Below are 26,826 nucleotides of genomic sequence, written 5' to 3'. Positions count from 1 at the left end.
ATGTTTATGAGTCTACCATGCTCAAGATGAGGAGTCATACATTATTTATCACCAACCAGGTTAAAGTCATGCTTTTACCTGGGCTTCCATCTCCTCTCCTCTCTTCTTGCTATTGGAAAGCATGTGTCATGCAGCAGGAGGATTTTATTCTGATGCATCAAGTGGTGGTGGTGGTGGGGTAGCTAGATGCCAGAGTGCCTGTCTACTGGCTGTAGAGTAACTCTGGATTGTTTTGTTTTCTAAGTTCAGCTCTCTTTAGAGAATGTAAGTGTATACACTGACAATCGCTTCACCCCTGGAAGTGTCTGATGCCGTCATGTCCTGGTGTTAAAATGAAATCCACTATCAGCAGTAGGTATAGACTTCAGTGATCAACAATTTTCCATTATAAGAAAAACTCAATTTGTGCAACATCATGACTCAAGGATTATGGATTTTCAAAATGTGTGTTATAATCTTGGGATGGGAGCTTCTAATGCTAACAAATCTACATAAATGTTTGCTTGATTATCAGTGCTATATATTGGTGACTTAATTATATTGAATTACAATGCTGATTATAGTTTTATTTTTTATTTTCTGAGATTATCATTAAATTTCTCCTTACCCCCCTTTCCCCTCCAAACCCTTCCATATGCTTTTCCTTGCTCTCTTTCAAATTGTTGTTACAGAGGCACATACACAGTACATATCTATGTCTATGCATATGGATACACACACATATATATGTATACATGTAATAACTTTCTCAGCCTGTATGCTACTTGTGTGCTTTTGGTACTGGACATCCAGTTGATGTTCTCTTCTCTGGTGAAGACTGCTACTCTCAGCCTCAGCGATCTTTGGTTACCTACAGTTCTTAACGTAGGGCGGAGGCCTTCAGCGCTTCTTTCCTCAACCATGTAGCATGCCTATTGTCATGCTTTGTTTCCGCTCATATTTAGGCAGTCATGTTGGTAAGACCTTACAGGTGTAGCTTCTGATATTTCCAGGAGATGTAATCTTCCAGCAACATCCTCCATCCTCAGTCTCTAACAAACTTCGCACGTCACCTTCCACAACGATCCCTGAGTCTTGGGACTTGTGTTGCAGATACAGCTCCTGGAACCGTCCTCCGCAACTCTGCATTTTGATTGGCTGTGGTTCTCAGTAATGGTCCCTGTTGCAAAGAGCAGTTTCCTTGGTGGTGGTGGAGTGAGAACTGCGCTTAACCTGTGGGGATAAGGACTGAACAAATATTTAGAATATGGTTAGGATTCTGCTCATATAGTCAAGTAGGGGTTGCAGTTCTCCTCCGAAACCCGTGACTTTGCTATCCCTTGGTAGATCACGGGCCTTCTAGTGCCAGGCATGGTTTCCTTCTTGTGGAGTTGGTCTTAATTCCAATTAGAGCGCTGTTGGCTATCACGAAGGCATGTGCGCCCTACCATCCTGGGCCATTGCTGTGGCTCCCAGGCGCTGTTGCTGAGAATTGTTGGTTTCGTCCCTCCTTTAGAAGCTCGCATGGAGACTTCTAGTGCCATGAAAGCTGGTCCTCAGGAAGGCGGCTTTCAGATCAGGTACAGCGTGAGATTTCTGGGCTCTGGGTCTGAAGTGCGTGGTGTCTTCAAAAATTAGGTGTTTACCTTCCACCTCTGGGTGATGGATAGATAATGAAAATGTGCAAAACAGATACTATGGAACATTATTTAGATATAAAAAATGAAATCATAAAATTTGCGCATAGATAGAACTAGAAAGGGTTATATTGATTAAGAAGATAACTCAGACCCCAAAAGATAAAATGCCATGTGTTTTCTTTCATCTGAGGCACCTAGCTCAAAAATCTTCAAATACCAATATTTGTTCTTTTGGGTTTGAGGTTCCTCACTCAGGATGACTGTCTCTTGCTCCCATATACTTATCTAAATATTTCCTAATTTCATTTTTCTTAATAGCTGAATAATAACCCATTGTGTCTTATACCATGTTTTTACTATTCATTCATCAGTTGATGGACATTTAGGTTGTTTCCAATTTCTGGCTATTATGAATAAAACCACGATGACCATGGATGAGCAAGTTTCTCTCTGATCAGATGTAGAATCCGTTGGATACATGCCCCAGAGTGGGGTAGCTGGACCTTCTGGCAGATCAGTTTTCAGCTGTTTGCAGGAATCTCTGCAATGATTTTTCACAGAGGCTGTGCCACTTTGCACTCTGACCAGCAATGAACATCACCTTTTACTGCATCCTCACCAGAGAGCACTGTCATTTGTCTTATTGATCTTGGCTGTTCTGACTGGTGTAAGATGGATTCTCAAAGTAGTCGTAATTTGCATTTCCTTGATGGCCAAGGACGCGGAACTGTCCTTTGTTTCTCAGCTATTTGTACTTCATGTTTTGAAAACTCTATTTAGCTCTGCATCCCTTTTTTTTTTTTAAATTTGTTTTCTTGATGATCAGGCTATTTTTAGTTCTTTATGTGTTCTAGATACTAATCCTCTATCAGTTGTATAATTGGCGAGGATGTTTCCCATTCTGTAGGCTGCTGTTTGTTGATGGTTTCTTCCACCACACAGCAGGGTTTCAGCTTCAGGAGGTCTCATTCCTTAATTGCTGGTCTCAGTGGCTGTTTTGGGTGTCCAGCTCAGATATCCATTTCCAGTGCCAATGAGTCCAAGCCTACTTCCTACTTTCTCTTCTACCAAATTCACGGTATCTAGTCTTCACTTGAGGTCTTTGGTCTATTCTGGGTTGAGTTTTGAGTGCAGGGTGATAGAGATGAAACTATTTTCACTTTTCTATATTTAGCCGTCCCGTTTGACCAGCACCATTTGTTGAAGATGATGATGTCTCTTCTACAGAGTGTATTTTTGGTTTCTTCGTAAAGAATCAAGTGTCTGTAGATGTGTGGGATTATGTCTGGTCTTCAATTTGATTCCATTGAACAGTGTCTGTTTTTATGCCAATATTGTGTATTGTTATTATAGCTCTGTAGTACAACTTGAAATCTGGTATGGTGATGCTTCCAGAAGTTCTTTTATTATTCAGGATTGTTTTGGCTACGTTGGGTTTTGGGGTTGTTATTGTTGTTTTTGTTTGCTTGTTTGTTGTTTGCATGTATGTGTGTGTGTGTATTTCCATATGAAGTTGAAGTTTTTTTTCTGCAAAGAATAGTGTTATAATTTTTACTGGGATTGTTTAATCTGTAGACTGACTTTTGGTAGGATGGCCATTTTCACAATATTAATCCTACTGATCCATGAGCATGAAAGATCTTTCCATCTTCTGGTGTCTTCTTCAATTTCATTCTTCAGTGTCTTAAATGTTTTTATTTATAAAGCTTTCACTTGCTTGGTCAGAGTTATCCCAAGATTTTTGAGGCTGGAGTTAGAGGTACTGTTTGCCTATTTTCTTTCTCAGTATGTCTGCCATTTGTAGAGAAGAAAACTACTGATCTTTGTGGGTTAAGTTTGTATCAAGCTACTTTGCTGAAATTGTTTACCCACTGTTAAAGTTTCCTGGTGGAGTCTTTAGGGTCTTTAATAAAATAATGTCATCCACAAACAAAGACACTTTGGCAGCTCCCTTTTCTATTCGAATCCCCTTTGATCGCCTTCAGTTGTCTTATTGCTCCTGCTAAGACTCCTTCAAGTACATATTGAATAGCTATGGAAAATCAAAGTCTTGTCTTGTTTCTGACTTTAGTGCAAATGCTTTGAATTTCTCTGATTAGGTTGGTGTTGGCTGTGGGCTTGCTGTAAATCACCTTTGTTACACTGAGAATAGCCCTACACTTTAGGAGTTTAACAGAAAGTCTTGTCATAGAAGCTGTAGTGTATCATGCAGTACAGCCTGTTGTCCACATATGTTTACTCTCAAATGTTCATTGCTTCGAGTCATGGGTCTAATTGGAGGCCTACACTGTCGTTACCAGATCCTCACTGGGACTGTTGTGGGATATACTGTGATGGGGTCAATATGTGATCTTAGTTATGACAGTCACCTGTTTTGAGATTTTATGCCACTGTGCTTGGTGTGTATATGTTTAGCTACAATATTCTCTTGGTAGGTGTTTTGTCCTTTAATGAGTATGCAGTATCCTTCCCTATTTGGATTAGTTTTGAAGTCTGTTTCCTTAGATATTAAAATAGTTTCATCTGTGTGCTTCTTGGTTCCATTTGCATGAAATACTACTTTTCCATCTTTTAACCTTATATGACATCCTTGGTGGTGATGTGTGTTTTTTTGGATACAGAAGAAATGGATTTTATAATCTATTTATTAGTCTATGTCTTTTTATTGGTGAATTGTGACCATTGAGTTATTGAGAGGTGGTTATTAGTTCCAGTGTTTTATTGTTGTGGGATGCCTCCTCCCCATTTTGACTAACTATTCTGTGATAATTTGTTCATTGTAGCCTCCTGGGAATAGTTAATTTCCTCTTCAGACATAGGTTTTCTTTTTAGTGCCTTATGCTGGATTGGTGGACAGAATTGCTAAATTTGTTCTTATCATTAAATGATTTTCTTTTTCTGTTGATTGTGATTGATAGTTTTGTTGGGTATAGTAGCCTGGGCTGACATCTTTAGTCTGTTAGAGATTATAGAACATCTTTCCATGCCCCTTGACTTTTCAGAGTATCCATTGAAAAGTCAGATAACAGTCTAACATGACTGCTTTTATATATGACTTGGTCTTTTTTCCAGTGCAGTTGTTTTTAACATTCTTCCTTTGTTCTGTACATTTAGTAATTTGACCGTTACATGCGTAGGGAGTTTCTTTTCTGGTACTGTCTATTTAGAGTTCTGTATGTTTCTTGTACCTTGAGAGGCATCTCTTTCTTTATGTTGGGAGAGTTGTCTTATACAATTTTGTTAAAATATTTTCTGTGTCTTCAACATGGGTTTCTTCTCTTTCTTCTATACCCATAATTCATAGATTTGATCTTTTTCTAGTGTACCAAATTTTGTAGATGTTTTGTACCTATATTTTTTAGGTTTAATGTTTTCTTTGCTTGAGTTATCCATTTCCTGTACCTTGTCTTCAAGACCCACATACTCTCTTTAATGTCCTTTATGCTGTTCATGAGGCTTACCTCTGAGATTTTTGTTTGGCATCCTGAGTTTTATATTCCCAGTTTTACCCCAGTTTAGATTTTATTTAGTAATTTTATTTGTTAAATTCTACCTTTTTGTGTTTTACATTATTTTCATTATTTCATTCAACAGTTTGTGACCCAATGTCATCTTTTTTTTAAAGACAGGGTTTCCCTGTGTAGCCTTGGCTGTCTTTGTAGAATCAGGCTGGCCTTGAACTCACAGGAATCCACCTGCCTCTGCCTCCCTGAGTGCTAGGATTAAAGGTGAGCACCACTATGCCTGGATCCAGTATCAGCTATTGAAAAGATGCCACTTTTCAGAGTCAGGAGTCCACAAATGTTAGTTTTTTAACTCCTTTGTGTGACCCAATGACCCCTTTAATGTGTGTGTGTGTGTGTTGTGTAGGTGTGGTATATTTGCATGAGTGTGTATGGGTACCTGTATACAAGTACATGCCAGAGGCCAAAGGGGACCTTGGGGTTCACCTCCATTACTCTCTGCTTTCTTCTTTCAGGCAAGGTCTCTCTTTGTGAGCTTGAAGCTTGCATTTCCTAAGCTCTGCTGGTGACCAGCAACTTCCAGCAACCCTCCTGCCTCCACTTCCCACTCTGTGCTGGGGTTTCCACACTTCCCACTCTGTGCTGGGGTTTCCAGCATCTGACAAAGAGAGTTGTCTGGTTGGCTATGTGGGCACAGGGGCCTGAACCCTGGTCTTCATGCTTGTGTGGCAGAGCTCTCAACTGCGGAACCATCTCTGCAGTTCCCACTGCTCCTCCACCCCCTTCTTAAAATACTGAATTGTTTATTTTTTATAGAAAATCATAATTGATGAATTAGTTCCTGCATTCCTTTTCTTCAATAGTCTTATTCTTGAATGTTTACACTTCCGTGTAAATTTGAAACTCATCTTGTCTCATAAAAGCTGCTGAAGTTGTGGGGGTGGGCTTCCATCTTTGTCGTACGTTTTCTAATATACACATGCTTATTAAATTCTATTGCGTTTTGATAATCTTTTATGGCCTGTTCATATCTTGTATTATCCTTTTTCCTAGACACCTGATGCTTTGACAACACTTCTGTATCTTTATTTTTCTATGTGTGTGCTGCTAATGTAGAAAACAGTGTCATGTATGATGCTGTATGTTGTATGCTCACTGTTGATAATCACTCTCATTCATTCTTAAAGGCTATATGAAGAGTCTCCTGGCTTTTCTATGTCCCAATCGTCTCACCTACTAATAATGACTCCGCCCATTCTTGTATGGTTTGAGTCTTTTCTTGTCTTATCACACTGGTTAGGATATTATTTGGATCTTAAAAAGGCTTTCATCATTTCACTAACCTACATAATGTTTGACAGAGGTCCTTTTGGTGGGCACCTTTTGTCAGATTGCTTCTTTCTATTCCCTAAGAGGCTCCCCCTTTTAAAATCATGAATGGGAAACTAAATTGTACCAAATGTGGCTTCTGTTTCTGTTGGTATAATCCTTAAAGGATGAGTGTGCATGGTATGTTTGTGTGTGGTGCCTGCAGGTGAGTATTTGGGTGCACATCCCCATGGGTGCCCATGCACAGGCCAGAGGATGACACGGGGTATTCTCATCACTCTCTGCCTTGTTGCCTTGAGACAGGGTCTCCCACAAAGCTACTGGCCCATTGTTTGGGGTAATCCAGCTGACAATCAGGCTCCTGGGATCTGCTATCTCTACTCTACTCCCAGTGTTAGGGTCACAGGCACATTCAGCCACACCTGGCTTTCACAGAAGCACTTGGGATTTGAACTCAGGTCCCCTTGCTTTCAGAGACAGTGCTCTTACAGACTGAGACATCTCAATCTCCCTAATTTCCCTTACTTTGCAATGTTATGAGTTCACTGATATATGAAACTAAGTAATACTTGCATTCCCTTATTCATTAAGCAATAATGTTGTATCTCCTCTTGGACACAAACACAAAGGACTCATGTAGGAAGGTCCTTTATGCAAAATATTTGGGTCATCTCCAGTTTTTCTTACACACACACACACACACACACACACACACACACACACACACACACCATGGGTATACAGCCCTGTGTTATTTAGATTCCATGACACCACCTATGGCACTGATGTAGCTGTTAGCCCTTAGCATGTACTAAATAACTATTTGTTAGCATGCTCTTGGCTGAATTACTCATTATTAGGTATTCTGTACATTGCAGACATCACAGAACTCAATTATGCCATTTTCTTTTTCATCTCATAATTGTTTCCATTACATTTTCGAAATAGTCCAGGAAAATGAAGTATTGCATTATGAGTTCCTTTAATAAAAGCATTTTAAAATTAGTATTGATCAGGGTACCACATTTTTATGAGAGTATTCCAGTTTGGATTGAGGAGTAGACCTCTGTGCCAAGGCAGGATGCGTCTGGCATTTCAAGGAACCTCGGAAGGCTGGTGCAGCTGGGAGAGTAAAGGACGGAGAACATGAGAGTGTGTGGTGCTGGATCACAGATGCCGAAGACTGCTTTAGGAAATCTGCATTTAACTTATTGAGAGGGAGGTATTAGACAGTCTCTGGCATGTGGGTGAGAATTAGAGCGACGAAGCTGATAAAGCATGAGTGGTACCCGAGGACAGAGCCCTGGCTTCTGGCGTTCGGTTCAGGGAGAAGATCAACAGCTTGAGCGCATCAGAGAAGCCAGGTGAGCCTGAGGGCCGCTAGGGTTAGAGAAGAGGTGTTTCAAGGAGAATGGAGGATCAAGCAGGAGCACTCGCTGTCAGAAGGACCGAGAACTACCAGTTGAATGATATCTCTAATGGGAGTCTTAGTGCTAAAGAAAGGAGGGTGTGTCAGGGGCAGAGTCTTGATGAACAAGATGCTGTGGGATTCAGGCTTTGAGCAGAGGCACTCATTTCACACTGAGTCCAGGCTAGAAGCAAATCAGGCAGAAATTCCCCAAGTCCAAAGCAGGACCCCTCCTGAACACCATGGAGGGCCATCTTACTGCCCTGCCACTGTCTGCAATGAGGCTGCAAATCTCCTCACTTACTATGCAAATGAACTCATTAACAAATCTCTTGGGAGAGAGCAAGAAAAAAAGAATCCAAAAAGTTCTAAGTAGAAATAAAAGAAAATCCACTAGATTTCTAACTTTTTTTTTTTAACTGTCACTGTTTCATAAAACAAAGCAGTTTTTCTTTTGTAAGCCTAGTTACTGACCAAGTTAGGAAGGGGCTGGAGGCAAAGCCTACACGTTCCCTCGGCTAATTTACTCTAACAAGAGAAAGTGACTTGAAATTCTATTTCTGTTCACGATAAGCAAAGCTGGAACATTTGGCAAACTTGAGTGCTAAAAGTGTTTGCTTGATTCATAAATTATATACAGAGTAGTTAAAACTGATATTGAACTGTTCATTTTGTAACGGTCCAGTTTGAGTTTTTGAATCTTGAGAATAGTGAGTTCAGAAGTGTTAATTCTGCAGAGGTGCTGGGTCGCTTTCAGAGCACTGAGTGAACGCACCTCCTAAACCCGCAGGAGCTCTGGGGCAGGCCGACTCTGCTTATTAGACTTTTGAGCAGCTCCGTCCCTGCAGCCTGAGAGGCAAAGGGAGGTGGGCCGAGGTGAGCGGCTTGCTGGGCAGAGGGGAGGAGAGGACAGAGGGCAGAGGACTCAGCCATTAAATGACAATTCTCACCTAGACAAACCTTGTCTGCATGTGGTCAGGCCTGTCACACACTTTTCCACTCCCCCATAACTTAGCATTTTGGGAGAAATCATTTAGCTGTCTGTTAAAGGCAACGTTGTATTCACCTCAACCCAGCAACGCCCTGCAGCCCCATCGCTGACCTGACGGCTTGGTTAAGGAACCTCTACAACCGACCCTCAGTTTCCAAAGAACCTTCCAGTCATTGTGCTGTTACTGAGATCAAGTGAGATTTTAATTAGCAAAGAACACAGCGCTCTTTAAATGTTGCTATTGCAGTTTAATGACAATAGGTTAGTTTCCTAATTCTAAAGGCTTTTCATGGGCTGAGAAAAGAGGCCAGAAGTTCCCACACAGCGTGAACAAGTGTGCTTAACAATGACCCCAGGTGGGACTGTTACAGCCCAACCAGAGCTGCAGGCAATTAAGGGCGAGGCAAGCTTGGTGGATCTGCAGGCCTCCAGCCTTCTCTGCCAAAAGAGAAGAGCACACACAGTCATCCATGGGAGTTAAATAAATTGTCCCCATTTCCTTAAGCATATGAACATAGACATTATATTGTCACGAAATCTGATGGAGGGGGAATGTAAACGTTTTAAAGTTGCACATATGTTCAATTATTGCGTTTTTTTTTTTTAAACAGCAGTGAATTAGTATTTGCCAAAATGGAAAACAAAACAGAAGTGAGTAAAAAAAGAACAGGTGTTAAGGATTCAATCAATGGACAACATCACAGGTTTTGTTTATTATAGAATTCATGAAAACTTGCATTTCTCTAAACACAGAATAATCTGTTTGCCCTACACTTTTCTTTCTGCTGCGATGCCTTGCTTTGAACCTAACAGGAACTACTGAGGACCAAAACACCAAGTCAGTTTACTGGGCAGCTTCCAAAGCTGGCTCCTCTTCAACATACCTGCACCTTTCTGAGAGCAGTTTCGGGGGTGGGGGGGCTGGGGTTTTCTCCTTCTGTAGTTTAAAAGGGGCAGTCCTGAGGCCTTATCAGCTCCGCCCCTTTCCCATGGCCACTAGTCTTCCAGCACTGTTCCCATTTGCCACCTGTCCTTTGTCTCTGCCGTCCATATGCACGTTCCGCTGGGCAAGGACTTTTACTTGTCAGGTTCCTTGGCCAGGCTCACAGGAACAGAGGAAGAAGCACTTGCCCGTGAGATGAACGAACACTTTCTCTGCAGTATTCCTCCGTATAACTATCAAAATTCTCCCTTGGATCCAAATGACCTTCATCTGAATGGTGTTTTAACAGCACTGACTGAAGATGTAGCTTGATTTGATCTTACTTAGGTACACGGCTTTATTCTGTTTCCGGGGAACAACCTGGAACTATTTCCTGCAAAGGCTTCCTGCCCTGCCCTTTCAGGAAAGAGCAACGGTCCCTGTGCACCATGAGTAGCAGACTCACTTTAACTTCTGTTGTACACTTGAGCTGCTTTGTTTAGATCGGCATTGTAGCATGCAGCATGCTGTGTTGATCTAGGTCCACACTGTGCTACCTCACATGCTTATTTCTGAAGGAGCACACACAACTGCCACAAGTATCAAGTGTACATGCATCACTAGGAAGTATAATTGCCCTGGCATACGACCTGGCTCCTCCCCTTGCTCCTCCTAACTTAATGCTGTACTTTTGGCCAACATCTTCCCAACCCTACACTGCAGTCACTGGAAACCACCACTGTTCCCAACGTCTTAGAGTGTGATGTTCTTGGACTCCACGTAGCAGTTCAGGTTACACATGGTGTTTCTCTTTCTATGCTGGGTTCATTTCATTGAACATATGTGCTCCAGGCTTACACTGTTGTAAATGGCAGCTCTCTCTCTCTCTCTCTCTCTCTCTCTCTCTCTCTCTCTCTCTCTCTCTCTCTCTCTCTCTCTCTCAGGCTGAATAGGATTCCACTGGGTTTATACGTTTATCGTCCTATGGGCACTTAGACGGCTTGTATACCTTGAAAATTGTGAACTAACCCTGAAATAAGCACATGGTAAGAACACACCATTCATTTCCTCGGGGTATATATCCAGAGCAGTGGTAATTTCATATTTATTTTTTTCAGGAGCCTTTCTACCGCTTTTCCAGCTTCCGTATCTTCCTGCTACTGAGTTGCTCCATGTGTATTTGGAACAATACATAACTTTCAAACATATCTCACACACACACACACACACACACACACACACACACACACCAATTCTTAGGCTCTCTCTTCACTCTCTTTGCTGTGTGGAAGTTTCCTGATTTGCTGTGGTTCGTTTATTTATTTTTACTTTTGTTTTCTGTGTTTGCGAATCACATGAAAACACCCATTTCCCGTCCTGTGTGGAAGGGCTTCCTCTATTTGTCCTTCTGGTGGTTTTATATTTCTGGGTCATGTGGATAGGTCTTTCTTTCATTTTGATTTATTTTGATTTAAGATGAAGATCTAATTTCACACTCCTGCAGATAGAATGTCTGATTTCCCCAGCACTTTGTTAACCTCCATTGTTCAAATTACTGTGTAAGTTTCTGTGTGGGGGTGTTTTGGCTGCATGTATGTCTGTGCACCACATGCGTGCCTGGCACGGTGCAGGCCAGAAGAGGCTGTCAGATCTCTTAGAGCTGAAGCCGGGGTCAGTTATGAGCCACCGTGTAGATGCTAGAAATCAAGCCCAGGCCCTCTGCAAGCGCAGCCAGTGCTCCCAACCTGGACCCACCTCCCCAGCCCCACTGGGTTAGCTTTTAGCGGTATTAACTGTGTCTATATTTACATTTTTCCCAGTAAGTGCCTCCACATTCCATAGTTACTGGGTCCATACCTGTTTATCATAATTACCACTTTTCTAAGATACTGAGTTATTTCATTTTAACATTCTCTTGAGCATTGCATTCGGTGTGCATGTCTGTGTGTATAAACACTATTTTCATTCTGACAGAAACCAATCTTGATTTTCAGATTCGATGATTTTAAAATCTAAAATACTTCTTGCCCTAAGTGATCTTTGAGTAGGTTCTGAGATTTCCTCCTGCTCTGCAGTCTTTTGACTACTGGTCACTCTGTGATACATCGTTTTAAGGAAGTTTGCTTTCCATGACACCCTCATCTTGTGATTACCTCAAAAAAAGGTTTCCTTCCTTAATTCCCACTGCTGCCATTTCTAAACCCCTGTGTTCAACTGAAGGTGCGCCCTGAAGGAGTAACTTCTTCAGAGCTCTACTGAGTAATTATTTGTTTGGAGTTGGTCATTTATTTTGGTACAAAAGAGCCACCTCTTTGGCTTCACATATAAGACCTTTAAAAAAAAAAGACAGGAAACTCTTAATCCATTATTCTCCTGCCTCAGCCTCCATAGGTGTGTGGGCTATAGGCCTGGACCCCTGCCCCTGGATAACAGGGGTTCGTGTGTTAGGAGAATCTTTTGATTATGCTTTCAGACTTTGTTGCCAGTAATATTGGCTTCTCTCTCACTCTCAGTTCTCTCTGGTAGAAGCACCCAGTCTGCAACACCTGCTTATGACACTTTGTGTCCCACAATTTCAAGGATATTCTGTCATGAGCACTACCATTTATGACTAACAGAGATTTCTTTCTATTCTAGGCCCCTGTATCCTAATGGAGAACTGGGTCGTTCTGGATAGTACCCTATCAACAGTGAGCTGCTGGGTTTGTTGCTGCTGTTGCTTTATCTAGGCATGTTAAAGCACTTTGTCCATAAAGGAAAACCAGTCTTTTCTTCCTTGGCACACAGAACTCTGGGATGTGGCGTGTGTGCAGCATGCTCCATGCTAAGGTGTAATGGGAAGTCACCTGGAAAGGCCCCTTGGATGCTTTGGTGCTTCCTCTTATATGATGTTGGGTTATTATGGGTTTGCAGACATTGTGATCACCTTCTACATAACCATCTGGCCAGGTCTCTCCTCCTATTCCTGCCAGAATAGGGTTCGTATGGTATATCTGTTTAAAGATAGAGGCAGATGCAGTCCGATTGTAACAGCAGATATTACCCATAGTTGGTGTTTTTAGAGTCGTCTGAGGGATAGGTACCAAACAATAGACAGATGCTCAAAACTTGGGCTGAGAGCTTAGACACCAGAAAAAGGGAAGGCGGAGAGAATTAAGGGGCAGGGGACTTACAGAACTGTCCCAGCAAGGAAATCATCATAGCAGCAGGGTATATGCTGTGCTTCTGAAATGGCCCAACTAGACAAGAGTGCAGTACGAGTACTCACTCAAACACTGAGTGCTCCATCACTAAGCCACACCTCTGAGGTGTAGCCTAAAGTTTTGCATATCATGAGAGTTTGTATGGAAACGAACATATGGCCAGTTCTTCAGTAGAGTTACCTCTGCTCCTACTTTTATCTGAACATTTATACACTGTTTGTGCTTCGGAATCTCATTCTGGGTGTGATTTTGAGTTTCCAAATGCAACAGAATCAAGGGCAGGATTGTCTTTTTTTTTTCTTTTTATTTATTTATTTAGGAGTTTCTGTTATGAAAAATGAAGAGCAGATGAGGGGAGAGGCAGAGGGGAAAGGGTTTTTGCTCCCCTGCACACACTCTAGACACAGGACACACAACATGGCTGCAATCACTCTCCAGTTAGATCCACATGACTGAGTTGCCAGGTGAGCTGTGCTGGTGGCAAACCCATTTTCTTTCCCCTCCAGCACCCTTTTCCCAGAGATCAAGCAATTTTCCTGGGTAATGAACTGTGGCTTCTATCAAGTGGCCTGGAAATGAAGAGGCCAAAGTGTCTTCTGGTCCTTGTTTCCTTTTGGCATCGGGGTATTTCTTGCTGCTACTTCACTCATCTGTATGTTCCAAGGCCAGACAAGGGAGGGACCAGGAAGCAAGTGAAATTCAGGGACCCTTTCTCTAGCTAATGGCTGCCACCCTCTGCACTGAGTGTGACCGTCCACCCTCTGCACTGAGAGTGTCCGCCCACCCTCTGCACTGAGTGTGACCGTCCACCCTCTGCACTGAGTGTGACCGCCCACCCTCTGCACTGAGTGTGACCGTCCACCCTCTGCACTGAGTGTGACCGTCCACCCTCTGCACTGAGTGTGACCGTCCACCCTCTGCACTGAGAGTGACCGTCCACCCTCTGCACTGAGTGTGACCGTCCACCCTCTGCACTGAGAGTGACCGTCCACCCTCTGCACTGAGAGTGACCGTCCACCCTCTGCACTGAGTGTGTCCGCCCACCCTCTGTACTGAGTGTGTCCGTCCACCACCTGTACTGAGTGTGTCTATCGGCTGCAGGCTCTCCGGTCAGTTCTTCGGCAGTGGAAGAAGCAGCTGGAACCTGAACGTGCCCCAGGCTCCGATGATACTGATAACACACCCAAAGGCTGGGGAAAGTGAGCTTAAGGGAACACAAAACTGTAATAAGCTAGGCTGTACAGAAACAACTACACCAATTCAAAGCTATGTACTTTAAAAATTTTAATATCTCTTCCATAGAAAAATAAAAAGGGGCTACTTGACTACCTGTAATAAATCCATTTCATTGGCTCAGAGAATGTTTTTTTCTCATGTAGTCAGTTTTTAATCATTTTTACTGACACTATGAATAATTTATTTTATTAAGCATTTTGTTATGCATAAAGTTTATGCTAAACATTTGATGTTTTACATACTCAAATATTACTTTTTGGCATTTGCTAAAAATATTTCCAATTTACTAATGAAAATACCTGTCAGAAATCTTCCATATTATATATCATTTAAAGAAACAAACAAACAAGCAGGTATTTATTGATAATTTAAGCTTCTAAAGGGAAAAGGAATTTATTATAGCAACTAACTCAATGCAAAAGAAGTGACTAAATTATACAAATTCTACATTTAAATAATATAAATTTTAGGTTGCAATGGATAAACATATGCTTACCCAGGAATGACTCTATCTGTGAATAAAATATGGTTCCTGGAGAAGAAAACAATTATCCAACCCCATACAGCAACTGTGGGGAGCATCAAATATAAGACTAAAGGAGGCCCTTCGCGCCATGCGTCAGGTTTATAAGAACACCACATACGGTCAAGCTCAACTGCACTTAACAGCTAATAGAGTACTGTCTTAGTTGGGATTTCTACTGCTGTTATGATAAAAAACACTATGACCGAAAGTAACTCAGGGAGGACAGAGTTTGTTTCTCCTTAGAGCTGTAAGTCCATCACTGAGGGAAGCCAGAGGATCTGTCTCCTGGCTTGCTCATCCTGCCTCACCTGGCCGGGAGTGGCACACTCACGACTGCCCACAGGCTTTCCTGTACGCTGGCCTTATGCAGACACCGTCCCTCTGCAGAGCCCCTCTTCCCCAGTAATTCCAACTTGTGTCAAGGTGACAATTAAAAGTAAGGCTTCCCAAAACTCATGGCTGCCTCTCCCCCTTAAGCTGAGCGTGGCGGCATACGCCTTTAGTGCCAGCATCCTGACGGCAGAGGCAGGCAGACGCCTGTGAGCTCTACACATTAAGTTCTAGGATAGCGGAAGGTACATGAGGTGGGGGTGGCAACCACGTCATTCCCATTTATTAATTCATTACAGTTGTGAATATTTTTCCGTAAAATGGTCAAAATCAAACAAAAACAAAAATTGTATGGCAACAATTTTTATTCTTTATAAAACTAAACATTATAGTAATTTAAACTCTCAACAAAATGTGACTGTTTTAGTATATTACAGCCCATGTACTGGTTGAGGAATGTTACAATCCAGTAAAAAAAAAAAAAAAAAAAAAAAAAAATATATATATATATATATATATATATATATATATATATATATATATATATAAAGGTCATGTTGACATAAAGGAAAAATTGACAGGTAAATAAAAGCAGTTTAGAACTGAAACTAAATAAAATTTATGTATAATCCCAAATTAATATTATCAGAATCATGCAAGCTGCTCGTGTAGAAAAAAGCTAATACAATCTTTAATCACACAGCTGGGGCTGAGAGAAAGCGCGTGTTCCCTGTAAGCACTGCAGAGTGAAGTTGTGGCTGTGCCTCTAGGTACCTCTTTTAGGCCACCCACCTCCACGCACAGTCAGAAACAGAACGGAACAGAGGCACAGAAAAATACAGAGGCAAAACCAGCGCACCTGGCCGGGTTCCTGAAGCTCCGTGTCCCTACACTTAGGATCTAAACACAAAAACAAAAAAATCCTTTTATCTTTATAAATTCTCAGTGTTTTATCTTTATAAATTCTTAGTGTTTTGTGTCAGCCTGTTGAAACTGGTGTCTGTGAAATTCAAAGCAAGAAACAATTCAGAGTTTCTCTCCCCATCTTTAACTTAAGTACCACGTGCTGCCACACATGCTGCACTGCAGACCCTGCTGTTTGTCCTAAAGCAGTGGCTCTCAACTTGTGGGTCGCAACCCCCACAGGGCTTGCAAATCACCAGATATTTACGTTACAATTTACAATAGTAGCAACATTACAGTTATGAAGTAGCAACAAAATAAACATGGCTGGGGGCAGGTCACCACAACATGAGGAACTGTATTAAGGGTCGCAGCACAATGAAGGTTGAGAACCTCTGTCCTAGAGTGAGACATGTCGTGCCTGGAGACCTGGTTCCTTAAACAGCACATCTCCTGAAAGTCGGTGTCACCTCCAGACAGCACTCCACCTGAAGCACCAGGCGTGTTAGCACTGCTGTCCCTCTGGCTCTCCACACAGTCATTCCACCTGTGACTGAGGGAATTTTTTTTCAGGGGTAACCATTTGTTTTTATTGGCTCTGTTGCTCTCCTTGTGGAGCTCCTGTGCCCTCAGGTCCTTCTATCCCCCAACTCTTCCATTAAGACTCCCTGCACTCTGCCCAAAGCTTGGCTGTGAGTCTCAGCATCTGCTTGGCTCCCCTGCTAAATGGAGCCTCTCAGAGGACATCTATGGTAGGCTCCTTTCCTGTTCCTTCTCTTCAAACACTTCTGGTGGGTGTCTATTCTATTTGCCCTTCTGAATGAGAATTAAGCATTCTCTCCAGGGTCCTCCTTGGTTTTTTTTTTTTAGCTTCTTTAGGTCTATGGGTTTTAGTATGGTTATCCTGTATTAATTATATGGCTAATATCTGCATATGAGTCAGTATATACTATGTGTCTCTTTCAAATCTGCTGGGCGGAGGGTGAGGGGCTGGGGGAGGTGAGCTGTAGAGACTGACGCAGCAACCAAGGACCATGCCTGGAGAGGACCTAGAGCCCCTGCTCAGATGTAGCCAAAACGCAGCTCAGTCTCCACGTGGGGCCCTAACATGGGGAGCAGGAGACACTCCTGACATGGACTCTGTTGCCCATCATTGATCACCTCCCCTTGGCACGGCGGCCTTGCCAGGCCACAGAGGAAGAGGATGCAGGCAATCCAGATGAGACTGATGGCGGAGACAGATGATACTGGAGGAGTGCTCCCCCTTCCTGGGGACTAGAGGAGGGGGCAAGGGGAAGAGGGAGGAAGGGTGGGGCTGGGAGGAGGTAAGGGAGGGGCTACAGTCTAGATGTAGAGTGAATAAATTTTAAAAAATAGTAAATTATAAAAAAGAGAATCTGCTTTTAGCCTTGAAGAAAGCACTTTGTAGGAATTCTAGTGGATTATGCACTTAGTGTTTTACTGACCCTGAAAAGATTTGCTCTCTGGGAACTTGACTTTTTTGTTGTTGCCTCTCACTTACTATTCACCAAGTGCTAGCCACCAGTAAGAACTTATACACAACATCCCCTTTGCTCGTCACAAATGCTCGCTGTGCAATGAGTCACCAGTGACAAGAACGTTCTCTCCATAGCACAGGTGCTAGCCTAAGTGTGACAATGCAAAGACGAAAGGCTGAGAGCAAGAGATCAGTGCCAACACCAACAAAGACCCTGCAGTAACAGGCCTGGAGAGGTAGCTGGATGGAAGAGTCCTTGCCTGCCATGTGTGAGGCCCAGGGTCAATCCCCAGCATCACAAGAGGCAAAAGGAGGAGGTTTGTGCGCATGTTCAGGGTTTGCGGCTGGAGAACCTGCTCAGCAGCTCGTTAGGAAGATATGCTACCTCATAGAGGCCCCTGGCTCAGCTCCTAGCACTCACACTGAACAGCTCACAGCACCCATAACTCAGGCCCAGGGGCCCCAGCACCTTCTGCTCTCCACCAGCACCTGCATTTACATAAACATCTGTACCTTGCACCCACAGGAATTGAAATAAGATTTTAAAAAAGCCCGCAGTGAAAGGAGGCATTTAGGGGCATGTGAGAGCATGGTGGGCCTGCGCAGCAGATCGGTTGCTGGCCCTATGAGTTCCAACCTATCTGGTGGGCGCAGATACTTCAACTCAGGCAAAGCAAGCAGATCTGCCTTCCTGGAAGCACGGAAGAGACCTGGAAGACAGCAGCTCTCAAGGGGGTAGGAGTCACAGCAATATTAACAGTCAGGCAACAAGACTTAGCAGGTACATTTGGGGCTCCTTTGAAATACTTGTGCATGTAGCATATATACTTTGAGGGTGCGTCACGTTAGTGAGGCACTAATAAAGAGCTGGCAACACCACAATATTATGCAGCCTGGTGCAATTTTAGTAACACTGACAACAGAGAAAATATTAGCAATGCCTAAGTTTTTTTTTTTTTCTGTGTAATAGCCCTGGCTCACTTTGTAGACCAGGCTGGCCTAAAATTCAGAGATCCTCCTATCTCTGTGTCCCTGAATGCTGGGATTAAAGGCATGCTCCACCAGTCCAGCCAGTAACAAGCAAGGCATGCTCCACCAGTCCAGCCAGTAACAAGCAAGGCATGCTCCACCAGTCCTGCCAGTAACAAGCGTGGGGCTGCTGTTAAAGGTTAAGCATTATTAGTCGGGCAGAGTGGCCCATGGCTTTAATTCCAGCACTCAGGGACGCAGAGGCAGGAAGTTCTGTGAGCTCAAGGCCAGCCTGGTCTACAAAGTGAGTCCAGGACAGCGAGAGCTACACAGAGAAAGCCTGTCTCAACCAACCAACCAACCAAACACCATCTGGAAATGCCGACCTCCCCCGTGTTTCGTTGGGGTCCTCGCAGGATGTATGTGTCCACATGGCTACTCCTTCTTCAATTCTTATTAAAAGCTTATTCTAAAGTAAAATGCTAGCATCCTCTTATTGGTCACCCTACTCGTTTTTTATTTTCCCCTCCCAGAAGACTAACTTCCATCTTGTATAATGTGCTCCTCTTACGATCCAAGGCAATGGCTCACAGCTACATCCAGATTCTTGTGGCGTCATTCACACAGCCTACCTCACGCTGGTCCACCTAGGCAGCCTTGTCTGGAGCCAGGAGCTCCTCGTAGTCACACCCTCTCTTCAACAGGTTTAATTCTACAAGGGCTGTGCGTCCTTCCTGGGATTTTGTGTATCTTGTGATTTTCACTTTTCTCCCTCTGCTCTGCTTGACTTCTGGTAAGCACTGCCATTTCCAGTACAGACGTCTCTTCTACCCAGTCTCTATCTCCTGCATATGGCTGCACCTCCCTGCCATTTGTATCATCGCTTTTGACAAATCTGCTTCTCCCATGATCTCTAAGGTTCTTCAAGACAGGGATTGTGCTAGATATTTACAGATCCATGTTGTGGCTGTCACTGAAGTGCTCTCAGGAACAGAAGTTGAAGAAAAGTAAGTAATACCTAATTACTAAAGATTTCTATGTGGTGCCACTACTAAATGCTCTATAAAGAGTAATGCTGGAAAGCTGCATAGAGATTAAAGAGAAAGATTAAAATTAAAGCTAAACAAGTTACTAAAAATTTCCTAATCACAAAACCTTAAACATGTACCCTACCAAAGTTCCCCTGTGAATATATTAGTCATGTGGCAAAGGAGGTATCAGGCTACAGCTAGAACTGCAGCTGCTTATCAGCTGATCTTAAGGCAGGGAGGCAGCCTGAGTGATCCAGGCTAAGCTCATCACAGAAGCATCTACCTGGGGTAGATAAGCAGCGTAAAGGACCAGTGCGCCGTGATCTGAGAAAGGTGCTGCAGATGCTGTCAAGTCCGGAGAAAGAGGCCCAAGAGCAGAGGAGTATGCGCGGCCTCCAAAGCTGGACAAGGCAAAGAAACGTTCTCCCCCTAACACTTTATCCCAATCCTGCCAACACCTCGGGAGATAATCTTTTAGCCTTGTGTCACCCATTTTAGAATTCTGCCTTCCCGGATGATAAATGTGGTTTTTGTTCACTGGTGGGCCAGGTTGTCACAGCACCAAGAGAGCACTAATACTAAACAGGAGTGATGCTTGCTGAACATCAACACAACGTAGGATAACGGGGCTGGTCCATGGTGTTTCTGCCTCTTTATAAAGGAAAGCTGGGGCCTACGGATCTCACTGTCAGGAACCTGCTCCTTCAGCATTGTGCTATCTTCCTTCTGGAGCCTGGCATAGCAGGTCTGATTTCAACCAACGGGGAGAAGTGCAAGAACGGCGAGTCCCATCCTGGGAAGACTGTCCTCAGTGCTGCAGGCGACTTCAGTGTCTATCACACTGCTCAGAGCTAGTAGCACGGCGGCACCTAGCACATGCAGGGAGGGAAGAAGCGGAGCCATTATTACCAAGAAGCTGCATGGTAAGGGCAGGTATTCCTGCCACACACCGACTTGAGACACCCTGGAACTACTGTCTTAAGCACATATAAACTCTGGCTTAAATTTCTATTTTGAAGTTGTCCCACCTACATTTTAGGTAAGGACTTCATTCTACAGATTTTGCATGAACATGCACTAGAATCACATAAGGTATTCACCTCACATCCAGATTCCACTTTAGAGCCAATGGGACCGGTACTCTTTGTTGGTTGACAAGGCTGGACACAACTTCTAGTTCCAACTTAAGTATTTCTCAGGAGTCCTGGCAGGGAGCAGACGGCACCTTTAAAGGGTGACTGGAGAGAGCTAGTGAGGAGAGTTCTTACACAGGCGGAGACAGCTTTTAAGGGAAGGAATGATAGAGAATCTGGCCCTTTTATCTCTTGGCCTGACAGCCCAAGGGAGAGAAGAAGTTTCTAGAACTTGGCTACAAGACACAGGTATGTGGCAGGAGCCATGGGCCCCAGTGGAAGATGAAGCTGTGGCCACAGGGAGGGAATAAATCTTCCAGACTCTCTCCTTTCTTTGGTCTTTTGCCAATGCTTCCCAAACTGGCTGAAACCAAACAGAATTGGGGGGCAAAGGAGCCTAAGTGGTCCCTAGAAGCCAGCCTCTCGGGGGCACTGTCAAGCAGAGACCAGACTTCGCCAGTCAGAACAGTAATAGTCATACAAACAAGCAGGACAGTTTAGAGTTGGAACAATTTTTAAAAGCCTTGACCTAAAAGATAAAGGGAAAGGATCCGAACAGAACCATGTCAGACCTGGGACAAAGAAAAAGGAAGAGAATGATTAAAAAGTAAAATAGTGGGGTGTGGCCTAGTGTGTGGCCTAGTTATGTAAGATAAAGAAATACAGCAAAGGAACAGAATCAAGAGGTGAGCGGTGAGCAAGGTCGGACGGGACTTACAGCTGCTGCTGTGGCCGAATGCTTCTCTATCGCTAACTTTTCCATGTGACCTTAACACAGTGGTAAAAGACTTAAAACAGGCTGCTTTTTTTTTTTTAAATTTTAACTTTGAACTACATATGTTCCAAGGGGTAAATGCTGGCAGTGCCTGTAACTGAGACCATGGGTTATAGAGCCAGGGGTGTAAGCCAAAGAACAGATGCACTCTGTAACGAAATCAGTCAGCTGCTAAGAGAAGTCAAGATGCCAAACAAAGACACACATGGAAACAAAGGGCAATGCAAACCAAATGCCAGAGCCCCTGATACTGTGCTAAGTACAACCCAGTCAAGACCATTCACTCATGCTGGGCTCTCTGGTGTCAATCCCCTGAGCATGTCACCTCTGTAGGTGGGTTTGAAGTCATTAACCTAGCTGTTGGAGGTGACACCAACACTCTGCAACTCTCTCCCTATGCAAGCTTATGCTTCTGTGTTGGATGCTCTGAAAATGCTGCTCCCAGTTAACAGTCTTGCCTGTTAACAGCTCACTGACATCTACGAAAAGTAGGAGCCTTTTCCTTAAAGACAATTTTTGTGAGTGCCATCCATAATAAAAATTACCTGGATGCATGAGGGAAACATGTTCCTTTGTCACCTCCAAGGAGGCTTTATCAGGGAAGCCGGCATGGGTTCTGAGGAGGACTGTTGGTTAAACATCTTGCGGAGGTCTGGCAGCAGGATCTGGCTGAACTGCAGCAGCTAGGTGACCGCCAGCTTCTGTTGATCCACTGTGAACAACAAATCCAGTCTTACCAGAGCCATTAAGGACCAGCCTGAAGGGTCCCTGCACTCTTTAAATGTGTCCTGGTGAGTTTCTGTCAACTTGACACAGGTTAGAGTCATTGGAGAAGATGCCCCTGCCTGAGTGGCTTGTGCATGTTCTGGTTGATGATATGAGAGGGCCCAGCCCACTGTGGGCACTGCTGTCCCTGGAAGAGTGGTCCTGGGAGCTATAAGAAAACAGGCCAAGCAAGCCACGAGGAGCAAGCCAGTAAGCAGCACTCCTCCATGGCCTGTGCACCAGTTCCTGCCTCCAGGTCCCTACTCTGGCTTGCTTTATTAAGAGTCTGAGCTGAGTTGTAACCTTGAATAAACCCTTTCCTCCCCTGTGGTGGCTGGAATTAGCATGTCTCCCATAGGTTCATCTATCTGGATGCTCAGTCACCAGGAGTAGAATACTTGGGAAGGACTGGGAAGGGTGTCACTGAGAGTGTGCTTTAAGGTTTCGGAAGCCCACGCCTGGCCCCGTGTCTCAGCCTGCTGCTCTTAGCACCGTGGCTGCCACGCTTCCCACCATGATGACCGTGGACTAACCCTCTGAAACTCTAAGCCAGCCCTCAGTTAAATGCTTTCTTTTTATAAAAATTACCTTGGTCGTGGTATCTCTTCACAGCAATACAACAGTGACTAAGACATCATCTGAGTTGCCTTAGGCAATGGTGTCTTTATCACAGCAACAGAAACCCTAGCTAAAAACATGCACTGAGTACACCCTCACCCCTTCGAAAGCCACTGGGAAGGCAGGCATCGAGTGGAGAGGAACGCTGACTGGGGCCTGACATGTGACAGAGGCTCCATCACACCTCTCAAATGCACTTGGAAAGTGGGGGATATTTGATGCAGAACGCCCAATTTAAACTTCAAAATAGTAATTTCCCAGAGTTTATCCTAACTTTTATGTTAACCTTATATGAAAAGCAAGTACATGCAAAGGGTACAAAAATGTATAGGAAAAATCAGGATTGGATGGATAAATTTACATTTTCCCAGTAAATCTGAAAACACAGTAATCCACTTTTCACAGTTTATCTTGCTCAGCACATACGATCCTTGTGCTCAAAGCAATGATAAAATCCACTAGCAAAGGCGCATCCTGAAGGCATGTTCTGTAATGCATCATTCACTGCAAACAAGACATGAAGCATGTTAAACACACACTAGTTCTTTCACCCTCTTAAAGGTTATCTAAATGTTTGTTGAGTCAGGGTCTCCTGTAGCCCAGGTTGACCTGGAATTCAGTACACATCCGAGGATGACCGAACTTCTGATCCTCTTTCCTCCTCCCAAGGCCTGGGTTCAATCTAAAATTTGCTAGGTGTTACCTTTATAAGTTGGTTTCAAAGATTTCTCCCACCCCCATTCTTTGATTAAAATATAACTATCACACAAGAATAAAGTTTAAAGCAGTACTTTATATAATGAGACTTTTTTTTTTTTTTTTTTTTTTGAGACTGGGCTTTTCTGTGGAACAGAGCCCTGGCTGTCCTGGATTTGTTTTGTAGACCAGGTAGGCCTAGAACTCACAGTAATACGCTTGCCTAGAGTTGGGTTAACGGCGTGCACCAGCACACCTGGCCTGAGGCTTATTTCTACCTGCTTTTTCTAGCATAGATTTCAAGTATCTTCAATAATATTATGGAAATAAGAATAAAAGTCAAATATTTAATTTGTAAGTTGTCAGAGCTTTTCTAAAAGTAGGACATTGTGTTAGATTTTGCTTACCAGTATTCACTGGGCATACGTTAAAAAAAAAACAACAAAACACCTGATTCATTCTTTATTTAGGGAGAAGGAAAATGATAATACTGAGATTAACATCTAGAATGGACATGAGTGGCCGCTACCGTGTTTCACTCACTTCAACGGTTCCTAAAACCATATAAGACACACAATACTCACTTCACTGACAAGAACAGGTTCCCAAAACTTAGACAAAACTTCTTTCAGAAATATTTATTAAACATCTACTAGTGGTTAGGCACTGTTGCTATGTGCTGAGGAAATAGCAAGCCCAAGGAAAGGTTTACTGTCCCTGTAATTAATATTGCAGCCCACCCACCCCCAACTAACTCAGCAACCTCAGGAGGAACAAAGTATCTCCTGTGCTGTTTGTTTTGTGTCTGTGACTGTTGAGCTGAGGAAAACAGGCTAGAAAGAGAACTGGATGGTGACACCTCCCAATTTTAAGATAAAATGTGCGGAAGAGAGAAAATTTTCTTTCCACTTTGGCTGGAAACTAGGGTGGCTGTAAAAAAAAAAAGGTGGAAACTAGTTTATGAACTGATTCAGAAAGCAACGGAGGTCCGGGCGTGGCTCACTCTTGTAACCCCAGCTCCTCAGGATGCTAAGGCTGGGGCTCCAGAGTTCAAGGACTGAGACACACAGATTCAAGGCCGCTAATCCAAGGCTACCGTCCTGACACGAATGTGTGTCGGTTAGGAGGGACTGAAGACACACCACCTGTATGCACAAGGACCAAAAAAAAAGTCTAGTTTTGCAATGGCTTCAGATGTGCTGTGCGAACCTGGACAGTCCCATTATCCGGACACAGGAACGTGGGGAGATTTTCCTCTATAGCCAGCATTTTTTTTTTTTAATTACTGGATTCTGGCTGTACACTTACTTCAGTTTAATGAATCTTTTAACATTTGGGGGTTGGAGCTGTTTGTGTGGTTGTTTTGTTTGGACAGGGTCTCACTATGCATTCATTGAGTTGGCCTGGTACCTATGACCCTCCCGCCCCCACCTCCCATATTCAAAGAAAGATTGCTCTGTGTGTGTGTGTGTGTGTGTGTCTTACCATGTCCAGTCCGACAATTAAAAAAAAATCCTGCCTTGGGTATGGCAAAATTTGTAGGCAGAAACGTATCAAGCAGCTGTCTCTTATCCACACTGTGCTGATTTAACGTATTATTTCTTATACTCCAAGACATGTTTCAGTTTGTTACCCATATATCCACTCACACAGTAACTACGTATCTGAAATAGTGGCTTTTACACTTCACAAAGCTGTCCCGTACAACTCCTCCTTTGAAAGGGGATGGGAAGCAGGGGGGAGGAAGGTACATTTAAATCCTAATTACCGAAGAAGATGCGTATCAAGGTAATTTGGGTCTCCTACAAAGTGAAAGGATGTAAGATAAAAATCACCCTCAGCCCACATTAGTCAGTCTTGTTCTTGGCCCTGAGGGCCTTAAGCTGCGACAACTGCTCAGACATGTGTAAAGCTGCCATTACTTTGAGACAGGGTCGCGCTCTGTAGGCCGGGCCAGCCTCCTGCTCCCAACTTTCCAGGTTTCCAGACATGCTCTCCCCTACCCCCTCAGACCGGGCTGTTTATGCCCCAAGGGCAAGTCCCGACGCCCACGAGCCTGACCACCCCGGGATCCTGCAGGGCGGGGTAGGCAAGGTGACAGCAGGTGAGCTCGGCGCGGATGAGGAAGTGAGCCTGGCACCGTGCGGGTTATTACTCATGCCGCTTTCCTGCGAGCGGAATTTCTCGCCCCCCTCTCTCCGTCCAGCTGAAGTTCAACCCAAATGCAGTCACTTCCCGTCCGGGTAGGCTGGGGAAACCCGCGCGTCCGTGGGAGGGGAGGGAGCGGGCAGGACGGGCCAGGTAGCTCGCGACGCGTCCCAGCTGTCCACGTCCGCGGCGCGCACGCGCGGGCCGCCGCACCGGCAGCTGGTGCGCTCGCTCGGGTCCGCGGAGTGCGCACCCGTCCGCAGGGAGTGTGCGCGGGTGTGGCCCACGTCGCCAGCCCCACCTGGTCCAGGAAGCCACGCCGTGGCCTCCCGTGCCCGTCCCCCGGGGTCCCAGCACCCTCCCCCATCACCCCACCACACCTGAGCAAAACTTTTCCCTCGCCTCCCCGATTCAAACTCCGCAGCGTCCAAGGCTGCCGCAAACCGCCCCGGCCCTAGCAACAAGGTTCCGGCCGTAGAGCGAGCGCCGCTAGGTGTTAGGAAGGTGATGTCGTAAAGCCTCGAGTGTCGTAAACCAGGTGCGGTGGGGAGGGGGAGGGGTGGAGGCGGCGGGTGGGGGGGGGGAAGGGGAGGGAGGGAGGGAGGGAGGAGGGGGAGGAGGTGACTCGAGCATTTAGACACAAGCGAGAGGATCATGGCGGATGGCCCCAGGTGTAAGCGCAGAAAGCAGGCGAACCCGCGGCGCAATAACGGTGAGTGGCGGAGGGGCCCGGCGCGGCGGCGGGCAGCGGGCGGCCGGGCGAGGGGCGCGGGGCCGAGCGGGCCGGGGGCGGCGGCGGGGCCGGGCGGAGTGGAGTGGGAAAGTAAAGTAGTGCGCCCCGCTGCCGCCGCCGCCGCGGCCGCCGTCCTGGACCGTTATGTCTTACCTGCCTCTGCGCCTAGCGGCTCGGGCGGCCGCCGGGGACCGTTAGCTGCGCCGCATCCCGCCGCCGCGCCCGGCCACTTTTCCGCCCGCGGGTGGAGCGGCTGTTGCTTCTTTCCGCACTTTCTCCACTCTTGCTGCCCCCTCGGCGCCTCCCCGCGCGCGATCCTCCCTCCGCGCAGGCCGCGGCGGCGGGGAACAAACTTGCGGCGGGCGGGCGGGCGGGAGAGGACGGGCGGCCGCGGGCCGGTTGCGTGTCGGCTGCGTGTCGGCCGTGCGCGCGTGTGCGCGGGAGCGGGCGCTGCGCGCCGGGTCGGGCGCCCGCGGTAAAGTTGCGCCCCGCGCGCTCGCGGGCGGGCGGGGATGGGGGCGCGCGGGAC

At 45.0% G+C, this 26,826-nt stretch overlaps 1 protein-coding gene and 1 long non-coding RNA gene across 2 annotated transcripts in view; one reads left to right on the top strand and one right to left on the bottom strand.

The window, feature by feature from the left end:
• Positions 1-653: 653 nt before the first annotated feature.
• LOC311598541 lies at positions 654-26,633 on the bottom strand. The gene is made up of 3 exons (XR_014779560.1): positions 26,451-26,633; positions 21,883-22,049; positions 654-1,227 (listed from the first exon to the last, which is right to left on the bottom strand). It is a non-coding gene; the product is annotated as an uncharacterized lncRNA (long non-coding RNA).
• ZEB1 (zinc finger E-box binding homeobox 1) overlaps positions 26,180-26,826 on the top strand; it is a 173,220-nt gene continuing 172,573 nt past the window's right edge. Inside the window, exon 1 of the mRNA XM_084783675.1 lies at positions 26,180-26,276. Coding sequence (XP_084639801.1) covers positions 26,219-26,276 — 58 coding nt within the window. The 5' untranslated portion in view covers positions 26,180-26,218. The remainder of the gene's footprint in view (positions 26,277-26,826) is intronic.

This window comes from Acomys minous (assembly GCF_964271855.1).
Source record: "Acomys minous genome assembly, chromosome: 5".
In the NCBI taxonomy this organism is placed as follows: Eukaryota; Metazoa; Chordata; class Mammalia; order Rodentia; family Muridae; genus Acomys; species Acomys minous.
Note: the sequence above shows the minus strand (reverse complement) of the source record. Positions and strands in the feature narration are given on the sequence as shown.